An 18,557-nucleotide genomic window follows, 5' to 3' on the forward strand; every position below is an offset into this window, starting at 1 on the left:
TTTGTTCCACACTCAGTTGAGCTCCTGATTAACAGAACAAAACAGCACTTGACTAATAACAGGCTTACACGGTATGAACAGATTTTGCTGGTCCAGATTCTCGTATTGGTCATTCTACGTATGCTGCATCGTCTTAACTTTACCCGTAGGTTTGGCTTTGTATTAGTTCCTAAGTATTTCTACACGCTCATTCTGAGATGTTTGTACGTCCAGTTGTTCTTGGCCTTGTAATAAACTAACTTTGAATTGGGTGTCTGTGATTCTTCAGAGTCATGGTTTATTCGAACCGGAATGTCTAATTGGCCAACGATAATTTTTTCATCGCCACACTCCCGAGCAGACAGAAAAGAGACATCAGCAAAGGGGTTCCACAGTATGTCTAGAAAGTGGAACCGAGCTCCCTCAGAAGGTATGTGTAATGCGACCTGGTACTTGTGAAGACTGATGCCCCACGCTACACTATCAACACGTGAAGAATCAGACTTGAGCAAAAAGAAAACATAAGAGACACTGGAATTCTGGTGAAAATCACTAGTAACAGCACTGGATTACACACTCACAAGTCCAATGGCATAAATAAATCTTATTTAGAAAAAAATATATAGCTTCAGAACGGTCACTAGAGCATACTCTAACAGACCCTTGAAAAAAAGACCACTGCAAAAGATTATTGAATTATTACATACTGGATCAAGGGACACATTAAACCTCAAATGCAGAACAACAATTTAGCAAACCAAAGAGACACATGGCTTTTCCTTCAACAGTTTTATTACAACTTCCTTCAAATCACATGGGTTGACAGGACACTTACAGAACACTAGTAGCAGATTGCTGGTATCCTTCAACCCTCTGCATCCATGAACTTCCCGCCAACCCCTCATATTCACCAGTTCTTAACAGTGAAACAATTAAACATTTAGAAATAAAAAATAAAATAAAAAACATGACAGCAAAATTAAGAATTACAAGAAAAGAAACATCACCCAATATGGGAGAAGCGCATAGAACGCTGACCAGGAAACTGCCTGGAGAGCAGAGCAAGCACAACTTCAAATGTTGACGTAAATGAACATACATACAATTCCACTGTCATTTAGAAGCAGAACAAACACACACAAGGCTACACTTGGCTAAATTGATACCTGGTTTCAAATAGATAAATTTAAAAGGGATTCGAAAACAGGCAAGCTGCTCAACAAAGACAGGCCTCTACACAGCAGCAGGACCCCCATTTCTGAATGTAGCTCTAACACAGCACCTTTAGCACCATTAAGGGCCTGCCACTGTGGCTACCTGAGGAGTGCTGACCATGCAGTCTATCAGAGCTGTTAGCTCTCCGATAGCCCCCATGGCCCTTCAGCAAGAGTTCTGCACAAGCTGATAAGACCTAAAACACAATTGAAGCAGAGGTAACTAACGGGAACTAATGGCCATCCATGAGACGCATTAAATAAGGTTCAAGTTCCTGTACTTATTTTAGAATGGGGACCCTAAGGGAAAAAAACCGAAAAACAGGATCTATTGCTTCAACGGTTCACTACATAGACACTTTAGTTGATGTATAACGGACCTTAAAAACATTTAGTCAAATAAATGGCACATTGATTGAACAAATGGCAATTACACGTTTCATTAGGCCCTCAAGAGGTAATGTTGCAATGTGCTGTACCAAACTTTCTCCAGAAAAATTAGTTTTGAGTTATGACAAGCAAGATAAAACTACTCAGAATGCATGATAAACTAAAGTCTTTTTTGTTGTTCACCATCACAACAAACACAATAGGAACAGAGTTTTGATAATGACAACCGAGGAAACTAATGGTATCAAATTAGCCAATCATTTAGCATCATAAGCAAGAGAAACACAATGTAAGAAATACAATAAAATTCCATAACAATATTGCACGTGCAACACATTTTAAATTAAAACCCTATCTGTATCCACATGTGAGGACATCAGTTTTTTCTTTATTTTTTTCTTCTATCCGTGGAGTAGCGTTCCAGGACCACCACTCTCAATCAGTGCTCAATTTTTACATTTAGGTCAAAAACTTAAATCGGACTTTTGGAGGAATAGAAATGGCTTTAATGTCCCTGCAGTCTTTGGCATTTAAAAGACAATACAAATAGAAATGAAAGATCTGCAACTTAAATAAACACAACTAGGCACAAAGAAAAGTCTCAAAAATCATAATGGAAAAAAATGTGTTGGAAAATAATTCACCAAGTTCTTGCAAGTCTTGTGTGCTCCGCTCCTTGCCACTCAAAGGCCCCTAACATTCTTGGAGGATCTCTGCCCATAGCATACTCCCACCACAAACATAACTTTTGCCTAAAACTGTCAGAATTATATACGGGGTGACTAGAGCACTCAACCAATAGGGATAACATCAATACCATTCTGCTTGAGCCATCAACTTTATAGGGATGATGGGACCAGAAAGTCCCAGGCTGTAAGGAGACATGTCTGTAAAATCCAGTGGCCCCTATTTAACTGCACTAATATCTACCAGTGTGATGGTCCACAGGAAGGGCTAGGGAGCCTGCTTGGTGTCACACACTGCACTCACTCCCTTTAAAATCTGGGGCACTAAAATTCCATTAAGAGGGGTGTTTTTAGAATTAGGATATCTATCTTGCCTCCTCGATTACACTTTAGGTTGTAAAAAGAAAGCCAAACAATCAGATTATAGTCGTTTTTTAATTCACCGCCTCTGTGGCCAATTGATCTGGACAGCCTTTGCAACTGTGAAACTCTTGTTATCTCATGTATCACACCAGCCTTTGCCACAGCAACTTTTTGTGGTGCTACTTGATAAAGAATCAGACACTGAACACATATTACAAGAAATTGCATTAACACTCATTCCTCTGCTGTACTAAAATATTGCAATGAGAAAGTGGATGGGTATAGGCGTTTCAGATGAGATTTTTGTTTTTTATATAATCCTTTGGTATGAATAATTTAAAATTGATTTTTGAATGTCCAAGCCAATGTGTATCTTATTACTAAACCTCCCATCGGAGAGCTGGAGAAATGGCAGTATAAACCCTCACAAAAAATGAGTTCATAACTAGAGGAAAGGCCACCTTCTTTGAGATTCATTAAAAAAACGTCTGCTATTTGAAATTTCACAAGTTTTTTTAAAAAGATCGAGATGGACTTCATGTCAAAGGCTAGGCTATTACTCAAGTAGATTTCTATAGCTAAGTTTCATTCTTTCATTTTCGCTGAGTGTTTTGAAATCCCCATTGTGTACTGTCATATGTACACCATTCCAGCATCCATGGCCAATCCAGGACTACATCTCCCAGAATGGATGTGTGAACAATCTACAACGTGGCCCAAATGCCACACCAACCTGAATAAAAAGCGATACCAGGGTCCTACATGTCAGGTGGAGCTCAGTTTCTCGCTACAAGGACTGCCTAATGATGTTGATACTGGAAAGGAATGGAGAATGGAAACCTGCTACGAGGGTACACAGCACCTTTAACACAACTTTTAATAAAGTTTTTAAAAAATATATATTCAAATAGCTCTTCACATTGGACTGAAGGGTTCGTCAATCCTGCCAAAAAATAGCCTGAAAATTGGGACATACCGAAGAGACAACACCCAGTAGTATTCAAGTAAAACCACAGTAGTAGCGATTTCCAACTTCAGCGCACTGACCTGCCCTGGCCATGTCTATTGCACTGTATACAGACAGCGGTCATCCTACCAGTCTAAACATGTTTATTGAAAGGTCGGACTCCCACCACCCTGTCATGAAAGGCCAGTTAAACAACCCGCTTTGGAAGATTGCCGCAACCACACTCCATGCCGCGGGGAAACTCTGTCTAGTCCTTGAAGTTCTACTCTGAGTCGGTCACTGTTTGAATGGTACATTCCACACTCTGAATCTGCCACTGTTAAATGGTACATTACTCACTCATACATTCTCAAGAGTAAAGCAAGGCTGGCGGCTCTGTGAAAACAGATCAGAAGAAAAAGAGCCAGGCAAAAGAACACATCAAGTGGTCAACAGCCCATGAACTTTTAAAGCTCACTTAATTTGGTGTTTTTTTTTTCCTTCCCCCGTTAACCTTCTTGCATTAATAAAATAAAACATGCCTTTCGATGCCGCTGCACTCCTATGCTTCGCTGGTAAGCTAAGCACGTTGCATCAGTTTTGCACAGATCTAATACACTTAGCAAGAAAGACTGCCAGGGGACAGAGGGCTCCGCAGGGTCTTGCTACAATGAACTCTACCAAGAAAAGAAAAGTAGTTTGAGTCTGAGTGGAAGAAGGCTATTTTAAGGCATTCCAGGTGCAAGACGAAACCGATAGTAGGAGCTGCACAGATCATAAGCCTTTTTCAGCCACTATAGAACTGGTCTTAAAATTCTACTCATTTAAAGGCCTGAATTTAGCAATCCGAAGGAGCGCGCCAAGATGCATACAAGGCAACATATGAATGACAATCGGTGGGAATAATGCAGTTTAAGGGGCGGGGCAAATCATACTATATATTTCCATAAATACGATAGACACCTGATGAAAGCTCATCTTGGTTCTCGCCCAAAGTCTGGTAACGCCTGCACATTCATCTGCAGACCGACGTTTCAAAGTATTCTGTAAGCAGAGTTGCGAAGAAAGAATATGAACCACAGCCCCTGCGAAAGGGGGGGGGGGGGCGGGGGGTGGTGGGTCTGATGCTCAACAGTTGCAGCATCATGTGACAGATAAAGTGGCCACATGCAACAAGACTGCCATAGCCCCAGACTTGCAAGCAGTAGCTCACCTGCATTCAACGCCCATAATACAAAACGCCAGAAAACATATCCACACAGAACAGCCACGACGCCATCTCAACTAAATGCTGCAGGCGTTGCAGGAGACTGTTCACCCTACACTGCCTCGCGCCCCATTTCAGCAGATGCTACATAATACCAACAGGCACTCTGAGAATTCGATCAGAAACCAAGTGTCCTGAATGTTGGAATATCCAAGACCACACCACCATTCACCAGCCCAGAGTTCTGCAAGGATGTCCCCTCTGTGTGGACAGACCTCTAAGCGGAAGAACTCTGCTGTGACCATCAAACACAGGATTGTAGTTCCGCAATTGGAGACCTCAGCTGAAAAAGTAATTTTCCCACATCAAAACACCCAAAGAAAAACCTACAGAGAATATTGGTCCGCAGACCGTCAGGATAACACTTCACTTGTGCTTAACAGTCTCCACGTCGAGACTTCAGGTAGCTGACGTCACCGCGCTCGCTCTGAGCAGCTGAGGAACAGCCTGGAACATTCCATACAGTGCTGCTGTCCGTCGGCGCCCCGCCATTGGGGGGCTGCTGGTTTATAAAGGAACGCTGCCAACTGGGGCCAGCAGCTCGTTGCTCGGAGGCTTTCTTCGGATTCATCTACGGAAACTCTTCCGGCTCAGCGTGGAAATGTAGATTGTATGAGGGAAACGGGGTGGGACGTGAGGGGGCACAGACAGCCTCTCGGTTCAGAATGTCTGGCTTTCTGCACAGCAGTTCACTTCGATAAGAGGCGTCAAGTTCCCCACGGCATAAATAAAATCAGCGACCCAAATGCTGCAGTCAAAATTGTTTAGTTTCTTTCCACCTTTTGGGGGCCCAGTGGTTCCCCCACAGGGGGATTAGAAACAGGCAGGAACCAACGTGGCTCCCTCTGTCCCAGTTCGGTTTGGATCATTGGCGTCGTCTCATCTGCTCGGTTTTAAGGCATCTTTGGCAACACAATAACACAGGGGCAGGCCTCGCTCTAGGCCTCGGATGTAGCCTGGGGCTTAAGTTCTGCCTTCTCCATGGCGGTTCCGTAGGGCAGGGAGCGCTTGAAGAAGCCCACCTACAGGAAAACAAAAGGAGAACAAATCATTAGATGCTGCAAGAACAGCTAAAGACGTATCCCTCAAAATTAATTTCTTCTGCAGGGCAAAAGAACAGAGGGCTTGCGATAAATTGAGGGTTCTGTAGCGACAGTATTATTGTAAAGGATGAAAAACATCCCTTACAAGTAGCACACAATTTCCAGCATAGAATAGTATTAATAATGTTCATGCTGTGCACTCTGCTGCCATCTGATGTAGGAATACGAGTATTACACGCCATCTTGTAGGTCCCCGTTTCGGTTTCATGCTTGTGATGTAGGACTGATTGGTGACCACTTCATTTGGTGACGGCAGGGGGCTCGTGGAAGGGTGGGGTGCACTTTTCAAGTCATAGTGGAAGAGAGGGGACAGTAGAGATGGTGAAAAGGAGGGTGCGCCCATCACATATAACAGACCAGTAGCGGCTGTAAGGTAGGAAAGGTTGTCCATTCTCAATGTGTACTGTGAAATTGAACCTGAAGAGTGACATTTTCGTGTCGCAAAGGAACTTACCAGCCTGTATGGAAGTTTGGGGATAATGTTACAGCGACATGACATTATTTATTGGCCAGGGTGAGTGTCAGGCGCGCGGACTCAAAGGGCTTCAGCCCCCCCCCCCCCCCCCCCACGTCGTGTGTGGCAGCCCGGGATGAGACAGATTCCCGGGCAAAAAAGCAGCCGCACCCGAGCACTTCACAGGTCTTTAAAAGACCATTTGCATGTTAATGAGGCCTTGCAGTTGTTTCACCCCTTCTAAGAGCCTCTGCAGCTCCACTCAGCCCCCCCCCCCCCCCCCCGAAATTTTTGCTCAGCCCCCCCCCCCCCCCGAAATTTGGCTCTAGTTGCGCCTCTGGTGAGTGTGCCCGTGACATCATATCAGAACAGAAAGACTGAAGATTGATGGCTTTCTGCAGCTTGACGTTTCGTCGGATTATCACGGTCTCTTAACTGGGAGGGACTTGGGAAAGGGGCAGGGCTGCGCGCTCACGCCTTGTATTGGAGTTACAGGACTGTGGCGAAGGGTGGACTCACCGCGTCTCACAATTAAGGGTATCATAGACCGCGGAGTAATATGGGTACCTCCCGTCACAGACCGAGGACGGGCTGCACGCGTCACTCAGCAGAATTCAATAACCGACTAGTGTCTGAGGAGGAGTTTTTTCTGTCACACCACATACTGAAATAGCAGTGGGGCGTGGAAAGCGTTGAGGTGATCTGATGCTTTACTAAATGAGTGTGCTGTTTGGAGAAAGGGGTGAATCATCAGGTCATTAAACTTAGTTATAGTTAGGTAAAGTAAAAGCTGTTCATGCTCACAACAATCAAAGCCAGAAGAGGCTCTGGTCATCATCTCATTTGTATGGAAATGCTCCCATCTAGTGGTACAATGAAGACTTTTTAAAAACTAAAATGGACTGAAAATCTGACCTCAAATAAATGCAAACACTGCAAAGATGCAATAGGTACTCCACAGTCTGTAGTATCACCAGTCTCTAGTCACCAGCCCAATCTTTCTTATTTCCATAACCTACCTTGGAGGCCAACTCCTGGATGCAATGAGCGTTTCCAATCCAGGTGGCTTTAAAGTTAGAGATACTGGTTTGCCATCCATACAATGAAATGTAAATTTGCTGCTGTGAGCCCGATGGGTTGGCTGATCAGGGAGTATTCACCTCTCGTATGTCATGTTACAATAAACTACAATGTGCTAATTTTGGCTCACTTTTCTCTATACCGCCCGTCACTGAAAACTATACAGGAAGCTCTCCCTCACTGGTCTATTACTTATATTCTGTACACTCTTAGCTTGTAGGCTCTGCGTTCGAACAACCAGTGCCTGCTCCTCTGCGAAGGCGGAGGAGCGTTGCCCCACTGCTTCAGCTGCAAGCCAAATGCAAAAATTAAAATGATAAAGTTCGTTATTGCATTCAGCACTCAGGTGAAGCTGGGGCCGGGGGGGGGGGGGGGGGGGGGGGTGCTTGGGCTCCCCACGTGTCACAGGGTAAGGACTGCTGACTGCACCTAAAGTGCAAATGACGCTTTGACCAGGCCTATCGGGCCGGCCAACGCGGCATGCACACTTTGCATATTCTCCACTTAGGCTACATTATAGCCTTGGTGGAGAACATGCAAAGCCTACCAGTCCCTGTCTGAGCACCGAATCGTGGCACTCAGACCAACCGCAATGCTGCTAATGCAGCGTTGTGATTGGCCAGGGAATTATGGCAAGCTAGGTGCTTCCTGCAGAGTGGAGAGGAGGGCAGAGAATGAAGAGGCGGCAGCCATGGTCAGCGGAGAAAAGGCAAGTACATTGTTTTTAATTATAATTTCCCTACCCTTCCTCTGTCCCCCGCCCCACCACCCCTGGTCCGTAGCAGTCGCTTCTGAGTACAACCTCTACAGGCAGCAGGATTTTTAATCTCTTTAGGGCAGAACAAACACAATTACCACCTAAGCTTCTGTATTCTGTTGCAGCATTTGTAGAAGGGACCATTCTGCCACAGCAGTCTGGCGACTTTTTACCAAGCAAGTCTCGAGTCCGCCTGTGAAATGCACAGGGTATGGTCTTGGTTTGATGGCTATATATGCCTCGTTAAGCTGTGGATGTTTGATTGTCATATTTAAGGGATAAGGTTGGAGGGCTCTACCCATTACTTGGGCATTGTCTTGGGTTGATAGCCTTTAGAGATTTTGGTGGTGGTATCCTGTTCTGTAGTGTGCAATATCAGTACTATGATAGACTGTGGGACATATATGAGCTATGTTTGAAGTTTATTATAGGTTGTGTGAAAGATGTTCTGTTGGATGCTAATGTATGTTCTTACTTACCTGCAACAATAGTATTGAAGTATTTCTGGATTCACATGCTGTACATTATTCTGCAATCCAGTGGTTGGGTCCAGAATGATCTAAATTTGCTCTTCTTTATTTTGTATGGGTGTCCATCAGAGGTGAGCTGTGCCAGTCCACTTGACACTGAGCATAAGTCGACAATGTGCCCCAGTACATGATTGCCACCTTTAGGTTCTTTTTCCACTGGATGTGGTGTCTCACTGCATGCAACTACTTAATCTGAGCATCTGCATTTTTGCGTACGTCATTCACAGGGAGGTGGGTGGGTAGCATGTGAAACTAGAAATGTTTCAAGCTGTAAAACTACTGTTACGGGTAAAATGCATTTCATTTTGCAGGCTGAATCTTTTCTGGATTCACATGCTGTGCAGATTACATAGCAGTTTTAACCATTGCAGGATGATGGGGTGAAAAGTATCTGTTGCAAAAAGTAGTCTCAGAACCTCCAAGCCCACCTAGCATTCCCTTTTTGTATGGATGTCGAGAAAAGCATATATTGTTAGTGTGTAGTGTTGCAGATTCCCATGGTATGTATACTCCTGCCATCTAGTGTTGTGCCCGGACTCTGCAAGTTGGTATTCCTCAAGGAAATTTAATGCTCTTTGTTTCCCTTTGTAAAGTGGGCTGAGCCATGCGTGCCATTTCCCCGGAAGCATGCTTGCCTTAACCATGCATGTGTGTGGTTAAGGCAGTGCAATGTCTAGATGCATGGCCGGGTAGGCACATGGAGAGGAAGGATCGTGAGATGTGGACATGGTCTGGTAAGTTTGGGGAGGGGGGGGGGGTTTCAGGGTGGGGATAGTTTTTAGGAGTAGGGGGTTGAGGTTGTTTTCAGGGCTTTGTGGGGTGGTTGCGCTTTTAGGACTCGGGGCAGGGGGCCTGGATGTTTTTAGGGTGCAGGGTGGCCGGGGTGTGATCTTTACCAAATATATCCCTTTACCAGTCATGCTTTTACCACGAAATTGCATGGTAAAGACATGCACTGTTAAGATGCATTCGTTGTTCGGGAAGCCTTGTGGAGGCATGCATGGTTTAGCCACGCATGCCTCTTGTCATAAAACCCCCTTGAGGTATTGCACATGTAGAACAGCTCCTTTGTTAATGTTTATTTCCCCTTGCTACATACAGAGTGAGAATATAGTCTAAGTTCGCATTTGCTGTTGATCATGCTGTATTTGTGTGTATTCTTCTCACTATCTAATATCTGCTGGGGAGGGTGCATGTAAACCTGCATCACTACAGTCTACAAATAGATGCTTACACAGTAAGTAATATACTCCATTGGTAGCATGTGTTGGCTGCAGATACATATGCTATGCATAGACTGTAATACATTACCCATCTCACAGTGGCTTTAGGCATGAGCTGGTGACCAATTTATTGACCGGACATTACCCAGCGACTCTGGGTGATAGAACCTGGATGCGAAGTTTTGGCATTACGCCTTCTTGTGTGTTGAGAAAAGGTCTACTTGTGGGGTCCATAGATCTGGAAGATCTTCTAAAACTTTTTGTTTTAGTTCCAACTGGCGTATGGGGTTTGCCTTCCTGCATAGCCTGTCCATTTCTGTGTGTTCTTTTCCTGGTGGATGCATTGCTTCTATTGATACCCTGTTCACTATTGCCCATCTCCACATGTCCTAAGTAAGGGTTGATAGCGAGTAGGATCTTGTCCCGCCTTATTTGTTCAAGCAATGCATTGTTGTGTTGTCAGTCTGAGTTAAGACCGTGACCGTCCTTCCTGTCAAATGTTTGTGGAAGGCCTTCAGTGCCAGAAAAACTGTTGATCTCCAACACATTTTTGTATTGCATTGCTTCTTTGGGGCTCCGTATACCGCTGACATTCAACATGCCCACGTAAGCTCCCCATCCCATGCGGGATGCACCTGTTGTGATGTCATGGAGGGAATTTGTGGTTTGAATGGTTTCCCCACTGTTAGTGTCTTGCAGTTCCACCATTGTATATCTTTTCAAACCTTGATTTAACAACCACTAGATCGTTCCAACTCCCAGTTGATTATGCCAACTACTGCTGGACCCATTATGATATTGGTCTAGTGTGTAGTCTTGCATGCAGTATCAGGGGAATGCAGGAATCCACCATGGTCATTTTCCCCACTGCTCCCATCGTCCAACGTTACCCCTTCTGATAAAGGTGACTCTGCTCTAAGATTGCTTCGATCCTCTTGTTCCGTGGTCTCGCTTTGGCTGTCTGGGAATTCACGATTGGCCAAGGAATGTTTTCTTCTTGTCTGGGATCTGAGATGACTTCTCGTAGTTTAACGACCTTAGGTCCAGTATTGGTCTTAATGTTTTGTCTGATTATGGGACCATGAAGTAGTGTGTGTGTACTCCTTTGAGTCTTAACTCCTGGGGAACTAATTCTAAAGCTTCTTTGCTTAACTTTACCACTTCCTGTTGTAGACCTTGTTCTTTATTTATCTTTATCTTCCTTAGCCTTGGCTGCCTTGTTGGAGGGGACTTTAACTCAATGCAATTGTCTTATTTTATAAATATTTTGCATCCATTTGTTGGAGGTAATTCTCTCCCAATCGTGTAAAAATACTAATTTTTCCTCCTATTGGTGACCTCTTTGAAGGGTTGTTTGTGGGCAGTCACCTCAATTCTAGCTTTCCCAGCTCTTCCGCATAACGATAGGCTTGAGCTTGGTACTGCCGTTGTGTGTGTGTGTGTGTGTGTGTGTGTGTGTGTGTGTGTGTGTGGGGGGGGGGGGTGAGTGAGGGGGCGGCAGTGTGTTTTCTTGGCTGGCTGCTGAAGTCTGTGTGGGGTGTGTGTCATTGCATGATTTCCTTGGATGGGGTTGCTCTCTTTTTGTGGACCATGCCTCCCCAAGAGTTACCCTTGTACTGAAGGGCCCACTATGCCTTGGCGGTCTTCTAGTCCTTTTTCATGTGCTTAAGTGCTTTGTCTACTACCTCTCCATATAGGTTATCTCCTGTGAAAGGTATATTGATGGATGACTGGACCTCTAGCATAAATCTGGAGATTCTCAGCCAAGCGTGTCTGCGCATGGTTGTGGCCATGCATAGCGGTCTACCGGCTGTGGCTGCCTTATTCAGGGCAGATTTCTGACATGTGTTGACAATTGCCTTATGCTACATTGTTTGTTCTCTTTTTGAATCATATGGAAGATGTTCCATCAACTCCTCCATTTTGTCCCACTTTTGGTGAGCATACCTATTTAGTAAGTCCTTGAGTTGGCATCCCCACCAGGACTCTCTTGCTCTACTTGTCAGGAGGTGGTCCTGAAGACATGGGTGTATTGGTGTTTTTCTGTGCCATTGCCACAATGAGGGAATATGCTGGCACGTTACCCCTGATGTAAGGTGTGTCTCTTGATGATAACCAGTACTTCTTCTCTATCCTTTGGGTTACTGCCTTAGCCGCAGCTGACCCTTTGAATACCTCTCTGCCTCAGTTTTAACATGCTTCAGGGCATTGGAAGAAACGGTTTTCTTTTCTGTTCTGGTAACAGTGTCTCCAGGAGGAAACATGGTTTGAATTCTTTGTCCAGTTGCACTCTGTAGGTGCCTGCAGCCCTTTTTACTACTGCATTGTAAGCATTGAAGTTGTCTGGTGGGGATGATCTTGATGGATAAGACTACGCCTTTGTCTGGTGAGTCTGCATGGATATCTTGACAGTCATCTGTTTCTCCCTTGTATGAGAGGCGGCCTTGCTGTTCTTACTCCAGGTTAAAGAACTCCTCCTCTAACTTTGGGTAGCGCGCTGTTCCAGCTTCTGTTTTCTATACTTCCACTGGCCTTTTCAATGGAATTCTGTAGCTCTGTAGTGAATACCTGAATTCCCTCTTCTTTTTAATTGGGGCTTGGCTTCAAGATGCTTCATTTTCTTCTCTACCTTGAGCTATTTGCTTTGTCTAGACGATGTTGAGGAACTTTTCGATGTTTCGTTTTTCGAAGTCGCCATCGCTCCCTTCTTCGCAGATGGAATCGAGCAGACTTTCGCAGATGGCGTCAAGCTTGTTTTCCCAGATGGCGTCAATCTGCCCATTGCCATCTTCCGCTCAGGCCTTTAATCTGCCATCAAGGGTTTGATTTCACCATTGGTGTCCCTGGTCTTGGACAAGTGTGGCTCCTTGGACAGTTAACTCTGACATCGAAAATTTCAGAGTCCTGATGGGTTACTTTTAGTTTATGTTCCTCCCTCGCCACTTTACTGAGGCTCTTGTCGGTTTGGCTCTCGACATTCTACACAAGCTTCAGCTATTTCCCCTGGTCCTACTTTGTTTCCAGGGTGCCTTTGTCATCACTTGACAGGCCTAGGCGTTTTAGGGACTCCTGATTTCTGTGGCAATACCATCATGTAGGGTGCCCACCTCTGTTTTTGCCGCGCCCTGATTGTTTTGGGCAGAAACTCTTCTCACACCACACAGTCCTCTGTGCTGTGGTCTTTGGTGAGACAGAGGTTACTGACCTCGTTTGTCTTTCTGGGTGTATTTGTGATGGCACTTGGGGCAGAATCTAAAGAGTATACTTCATGCCCCTTTCTTATTTTCCAACCATGTGCTTTACTTAAGTCTGTCTTCTCACTTTGGAGTTCTTCTTTGGTTTTTGGTGTATTCAGTGATCACTTCTTCCTTTCGGTCACTACCAATCCTCATTTCTCAACAATGATTTTCTGTGGAAACACCGTTCTTCCTGCAATTCCTTACTCCTTGACTCTGGAGATCTCCCATAGGCTTCCAGACTCAATGGCGGAAAAAAGAATCTGAAGATGGTGACTGCATAGAGAGATTTCCGGGGCATATGCCGGACATCGCACAAGAAAGCATTGATACCCACATTTTCAATGCCCACAAATAACTGCAGCAACAAAAAAGTCTTCCAGGAAATTTTTCCATACTCAACCATAGATGGCGGGATAATGAAAAGAATGTGAATCCAGAAAAGATGCACGCTGCAAAACATTTTGTTAACACTGTTGGTGCTGACTTTGTTCCAAGACTTTAATCAAGCAAGAAGGGTTCCCCACCTCAAATCTAGGATACTTCTTGAGGCTGCTGTTAACTGGAATGCAGAAGTAGGCATACTTGAGACTGAAGTTTCCCATATAGTCACCCTTGTGCAGAATGGTCATGTTGAATTTCTGTGTCCTTACACATTTCTTAGGAATCTGAAGTCCATTATTGATCTTGCAGTCAGATCGTCTTTGGGGATGAGGAAGTGAACGGAGTGAGTTGTAAAGGCAACTCCGTTCCTCTCGCAGTACTTCTACTGCCCTCTTGTTCGGGAGGTCTTGCACTTCATGTTGCAAGAGTTTTTGCAAGAGTTTTAGTTCAGTAGAACAAGCCCTCTTTCTTTCCTCTATTATAGTCGAATCAATTGTACAACTTTACCTGTTCTTGTGGCTCAGGGTTCCCTTTGGGGTTCAAATTCTGGTGGGGTTTCTTCCTAGGTTCGTTTCTCAATTGCCTTGGAGGGTACCTTGTATGCTGTGAAACAGTTTTATTCTGTGGCAGTACCACTATTTAGGCATCAAGCCACATTTTCCACACGACATTGCTCGCTGAGCAATTCTTTTACTCCAGCATTGGTAGATCCTTTCCCTTTTATTCTTTTTTCTTCCGACGATCTTGATCCCCTTTTGAAGTCAAGCTGGAGAGCAAAGATTTGCCCTCAATGGTGTTTTTGTTTCAACTCAGGGGCTCTTTGGAGTCCCATCAACTGTTGATTATTTCGAGGTTAAAGGCTGTTTTGGAGTCTCGAAGTCCCACATTTTCAGCTTGACCAACTGGCCTCATGCTGAACGGAGAGTGTTTCTTGAGCCCTGGTGCAATTTCTATGGTGCTCCTAATCACCTCCAAGACTTCTGTTACAATAAGCTTGAAAGAGCAGATTGTAGCTTACTCACTTGATTTGCGTGCCAGTCTCCTTGTAATGCAAGTGATCATATAGATTGTGGGCTTCTTCAGACCTGACACTCCCTCTGATCTCCATGCCATGATGGCATGAATTACTGCAAGGCACAAGAGAAGCTTGTGCAATTGCTAGATCTGTCATTTGCATAAATTATTATAGCTGCTCTGTGGAAATGTGTAATATTTTACTTGGCATAGGCGACAGCCATTTTGGCTGTGGTGTCCATTTCGTTTCCTTCGTAATTCTCCCGTCCTCTGTTGCTCGTCTTTTCACTCTGCTTATGTTATCTATTTTAGTGGACTTCCTGACTCAGCTAAAGCAATGTACGAGCTGAGGGTTTGTAGCTGCCAGAGCACCTGGTCTCAGATGTTAACTGTCAACCATTTACTGCTGCCATAAGTATTTCTGCTCTCCCTCCAACTTTGCTGACCAAGTGGTTATTCATCTGCCCTTGTCTGCTGATAACTATTTCTAAAACTTGTTCTTCCCATTTCTGTTCACATGCTTCCAGTGCAGAAAACCTGTATAAAAGACCTGTGTTCTGTGACTTCAGTGTACTACCTCATGCAGCACTTGAGTGCTGTGAGGATGTGGTCCCACTCATGAGTGATTAATAAACTGGTTATTTATTCCAACTCCAGTGCTGATCTCTATTTTGTTGGTCTCTGGATAATTGTACAAGAGGGTGACCCTGCACCAGTGTACTCCTAAAAAAGGTACGTTTCCACAGTTGGCGCCCGACTCGTGGGGCCCCATTGGAGACGCGGCCGTCCGAAGTAGTGGTCTTGATGGAAGATCGAAATCTTACTGAGGAAGCGCACTGCACGAGGACACCTTTGTCTTTGCAGGCCGACGTGACTTTTCCGGTTTTCCCAATTTGACCCTCCAGGTGGTGGCCGGTCTTAACTGGGGTTTTCTTTGGCGCAATTTTGAAGTGACCGTTAGGTCGACCAGAGATCGGCAGGTGGGAGTTGGAGACTTCTGTTTGGTAAGGTCGCTAAAGCGGCACTCTTGATTTGTTAAGCCTGGGCTTTTTGTTTAGATTGGTTATTCAATCTTTGCAAAGTATGAAGCCCGGTAATGTGGAGATTTTTCTCCTTTGAAATATTTGTTTGGAATGGTAATATTTTACACATATTTATGAAACATGCCTGTTCTCATCACACTCCGTAGGTGGTGTTGCTGCTCTGGTGGTACCAAAGTAAACTTGAAAAAAAAGCCAGCCGGTTCCCATAGAGGGGACACCCAATAGAGATATGCATGTCAAAAATGGTATTTGTTGCATAATGTACGGTCCACTGTGGAACAAATACACAAAGATTCTGATCTGCAATGGCCAGTGAAGGGGTCATTTGATTTTAAAAAGGTTCAATATGTAGAGCAGTGTTTATTTAAAAAAAAAAGTAGACAAGATATGTTAGATTGTGTGCGTATGTGGGAGAAAGAAGTACGAAAGATAGCGGAGAGCAGAAGCTATAGCAGAAAAAGAACAATGAAAAACGATATATCAAAAAGCGCTAGAATTAAAAAATGAAGAAAAGAAGGAAAAAATAGAAAAAGATGGGGAATGTCGATTAGAGGTAAATGGCCAGTACCCTATTAGGCGCCCTATTTATCCCATACTTAATAAACGTCAGGATGACTGCATCCTATTAGAACGCCCCCACCCCGGTATAAATTTCCCACTCCAAGTGCCCCTGATGAGGTTTCTGACGATGTGCATTTGTCTTCAGACGACAAAGAACAAGATAAGCAAGATGGGCGACAGACTCGCTCTACTTTGACTAAAGTAGAAAAATAAATTAAAAACCGCTGCTAAGGAGGAGGCTCGTCGACCTCATGCTGCATCGCTCATTGCAACTATGGTTCAACAGTGGAAAAATACAGAGCAATTTTATTGTGTAAAAAAAATAGTTTGGGAGGTAATATTTCATTATAGACCAATTTCTCAGGAATTAGAGCCAAAGGATATAAATACTGATTATAAACCATTAAGAGATGGGACTTTCCTTTTTTCAGCCTTATCTGATATTAGACAAGTGGTTAAAATAAGAGACGCAACATTAAGTTTACGAAAGGAGCAAGAATTAGCTAGAAAACAGAGAGGTATAGAAGCAGTTCAATCTCAAGTACAGAATGTAGATGCTCCGGTGGAAGAGGCTGTACCCAGTAGTACTACAGTTACTGTAAAACCTATGCGTGAAGCTGCACCCCTATATGTTCCTCCGAAGGGTGCGGGAACCAATGATGATAAAACTTCGGATGATGCAAAGGGATATTTTATATACAATAGGGTTTACACTCCTTGGAGTAGAGCTGACGTGATGGCTCTTAAAGCTGCTTTGCCCAACCCCCGGAAAAATCCTGCCACCTTCTATAAGGAGGTGGAAGGAGCCATTAGCTCCTGCACTATGACCTTGCCAGATATTAAATGTTCTTCGGGCTTATTTTGCCTCATGATATGTGGAGAACGATACGTAAAATAGATGACAATGTAGCATATGGTGATACCTGGGAATATTTAGAACAAATAGATTCGGAAAGGGAGCCTGCGCAGAAACCTCAGAAGGAGATATTAGATCTTCCTAAAGCGATTGTGACTAAGTTAAAGGCTCTCATACCTCCTAAGAAAATCGATTGGACTACGTTAGCGTCCTGTCAACAGAAAACGGATGAGTCAGTTTCTGATTTCTTTTCAAGGTTTGAGGAAGCATGCCATGATTTTAGTGGTCAGTCATTGGCCTATGATACGGGTAAGCATTTGTTTGGCGATAAATTTGTTTCTAATATGTTACCGGAAATAGCTAGTTGTTTAAAGGCCAGTGAGAGTTCTTGGACTACGTCTTCCCCAGTTTCTCTTTTGACTATGGCCCAATATTATGAGCGACAGGAACAGGAAGCAAAAGTCAGGGAGGATAAGAAGGTTAAAGAATTAAAGACTAAAGTTATGTTGGCTCAAATATATGGTCCAGCATTTAGGGGAGGTGGACGAGGCGGACGTGCAATGTATACACCTGGGGTGCCCCCTCTCCCTTGAGCAAATTTGTCCCCTGTTCAGTGTGCTTATTGTAGAGAGACTGGGCATCAGCGTTCTGAGTGCCCTCTTTTGCGAGGTCAGCAGTATCAGCGGAGAAGGGGAAGTATGAGAGGACACCCACGGAATTCAGGAAACAGGGGAGTTACAGGAGCTCGCCCCAGATTTGAAGCAGTTGAACAAGAACCAAATTACTTTAATACTTTTGATAGACTAAATCAATATCAGATGTCTGATTATTCTGCTGATGCCCTTGCGGATTCCAATTATGCATAGGGATGCCGAGGATGGGGCGAGGAACCGGTTGAGGTGCCAGTAGATCAAATGGGTCTCTATATTGACGCAAACGTCTTGGGATCTACTGATCGATTTCTGGTTGATACAGGAGCTACCCGTAGTGCTCTGTCTAAGAAATTGGTTCCTAGGGCTCCCCTGTACGGCACAATGATAATCAATAGGATTCGATGGGACTCCTACACCTAGCCCGCTTTCACAGCCACTTGAATTTGGACTTGACAGATTCACTACAGCAGGTTCATTTTTGCTTTCCCCTAACACGCCGGACAACATTGTGGGTATCGATATGCTTAAATATTTTTGTGCTACAAAACGGTGTTCTCCGGAAGGTGTGCGTGTTATTTTAAATAACAATTATCCAATGGTTGAGAGATCCTGTCTTATCATTGAGGATGCCGCTCTGGTGTCCATACCTAGTGTGAAGAAGGAACACTTAGTTATCATTTCTTGCCTCCCATCATCACAAAGTCTTGCGAAAGAAATTGCAATTTTGTAGACCGCAGGTTACCTATTTAGGTAAATTCCTGTCTAAGGAGGGATGTGCACTCACACCAGACCGCATTCAGACCATTCTAGACACACCT

The 18,557-nt window shown here is 44.3% G+C and overlaps 1 protein-coding gene across 1 annotated transcript in view; it reads right to left on the reverse strand.

The window, feature by feature from the left end:
* Positions 1 to 753: 753 nt before the first annotated feature.
* ITGA5 (integrin subunit alpha 5) overlaps positions 754 to 18,557 on the reverse strand; it is a 285,403-nt gene continuing 267,599 nt past the window's right edge. Inside the window, exon 30 of the mRNA XM_085654764.1 lies at positions 754 to 5,867. Within this exon, the coding sequence (XP_085510890.1) occupies positions 5,784 to 5,867 (84 nt within the window). The 3' untranslated portion in view covers positions 754 to 5,783. The remainder of the gene's footprint in view (positions 5,868 to 18,557) is intronic.

The sequence above is a fragment of the Triturus cristatus genome, chromosome 4_1 (genome assembly GCF_964204655.1).
Source record: "Triturus cristatus chromosome 4_1, aTriCri1.1, whole genome shotgun sequence".
In the NCBI taxonomy this organism is placed as follows: domain Eukaryota; kingdom Metazoa; phylum Chordata; class Amphibia; order Caudata; family Salamandridae; genus Triturus; species Triturus cristatus.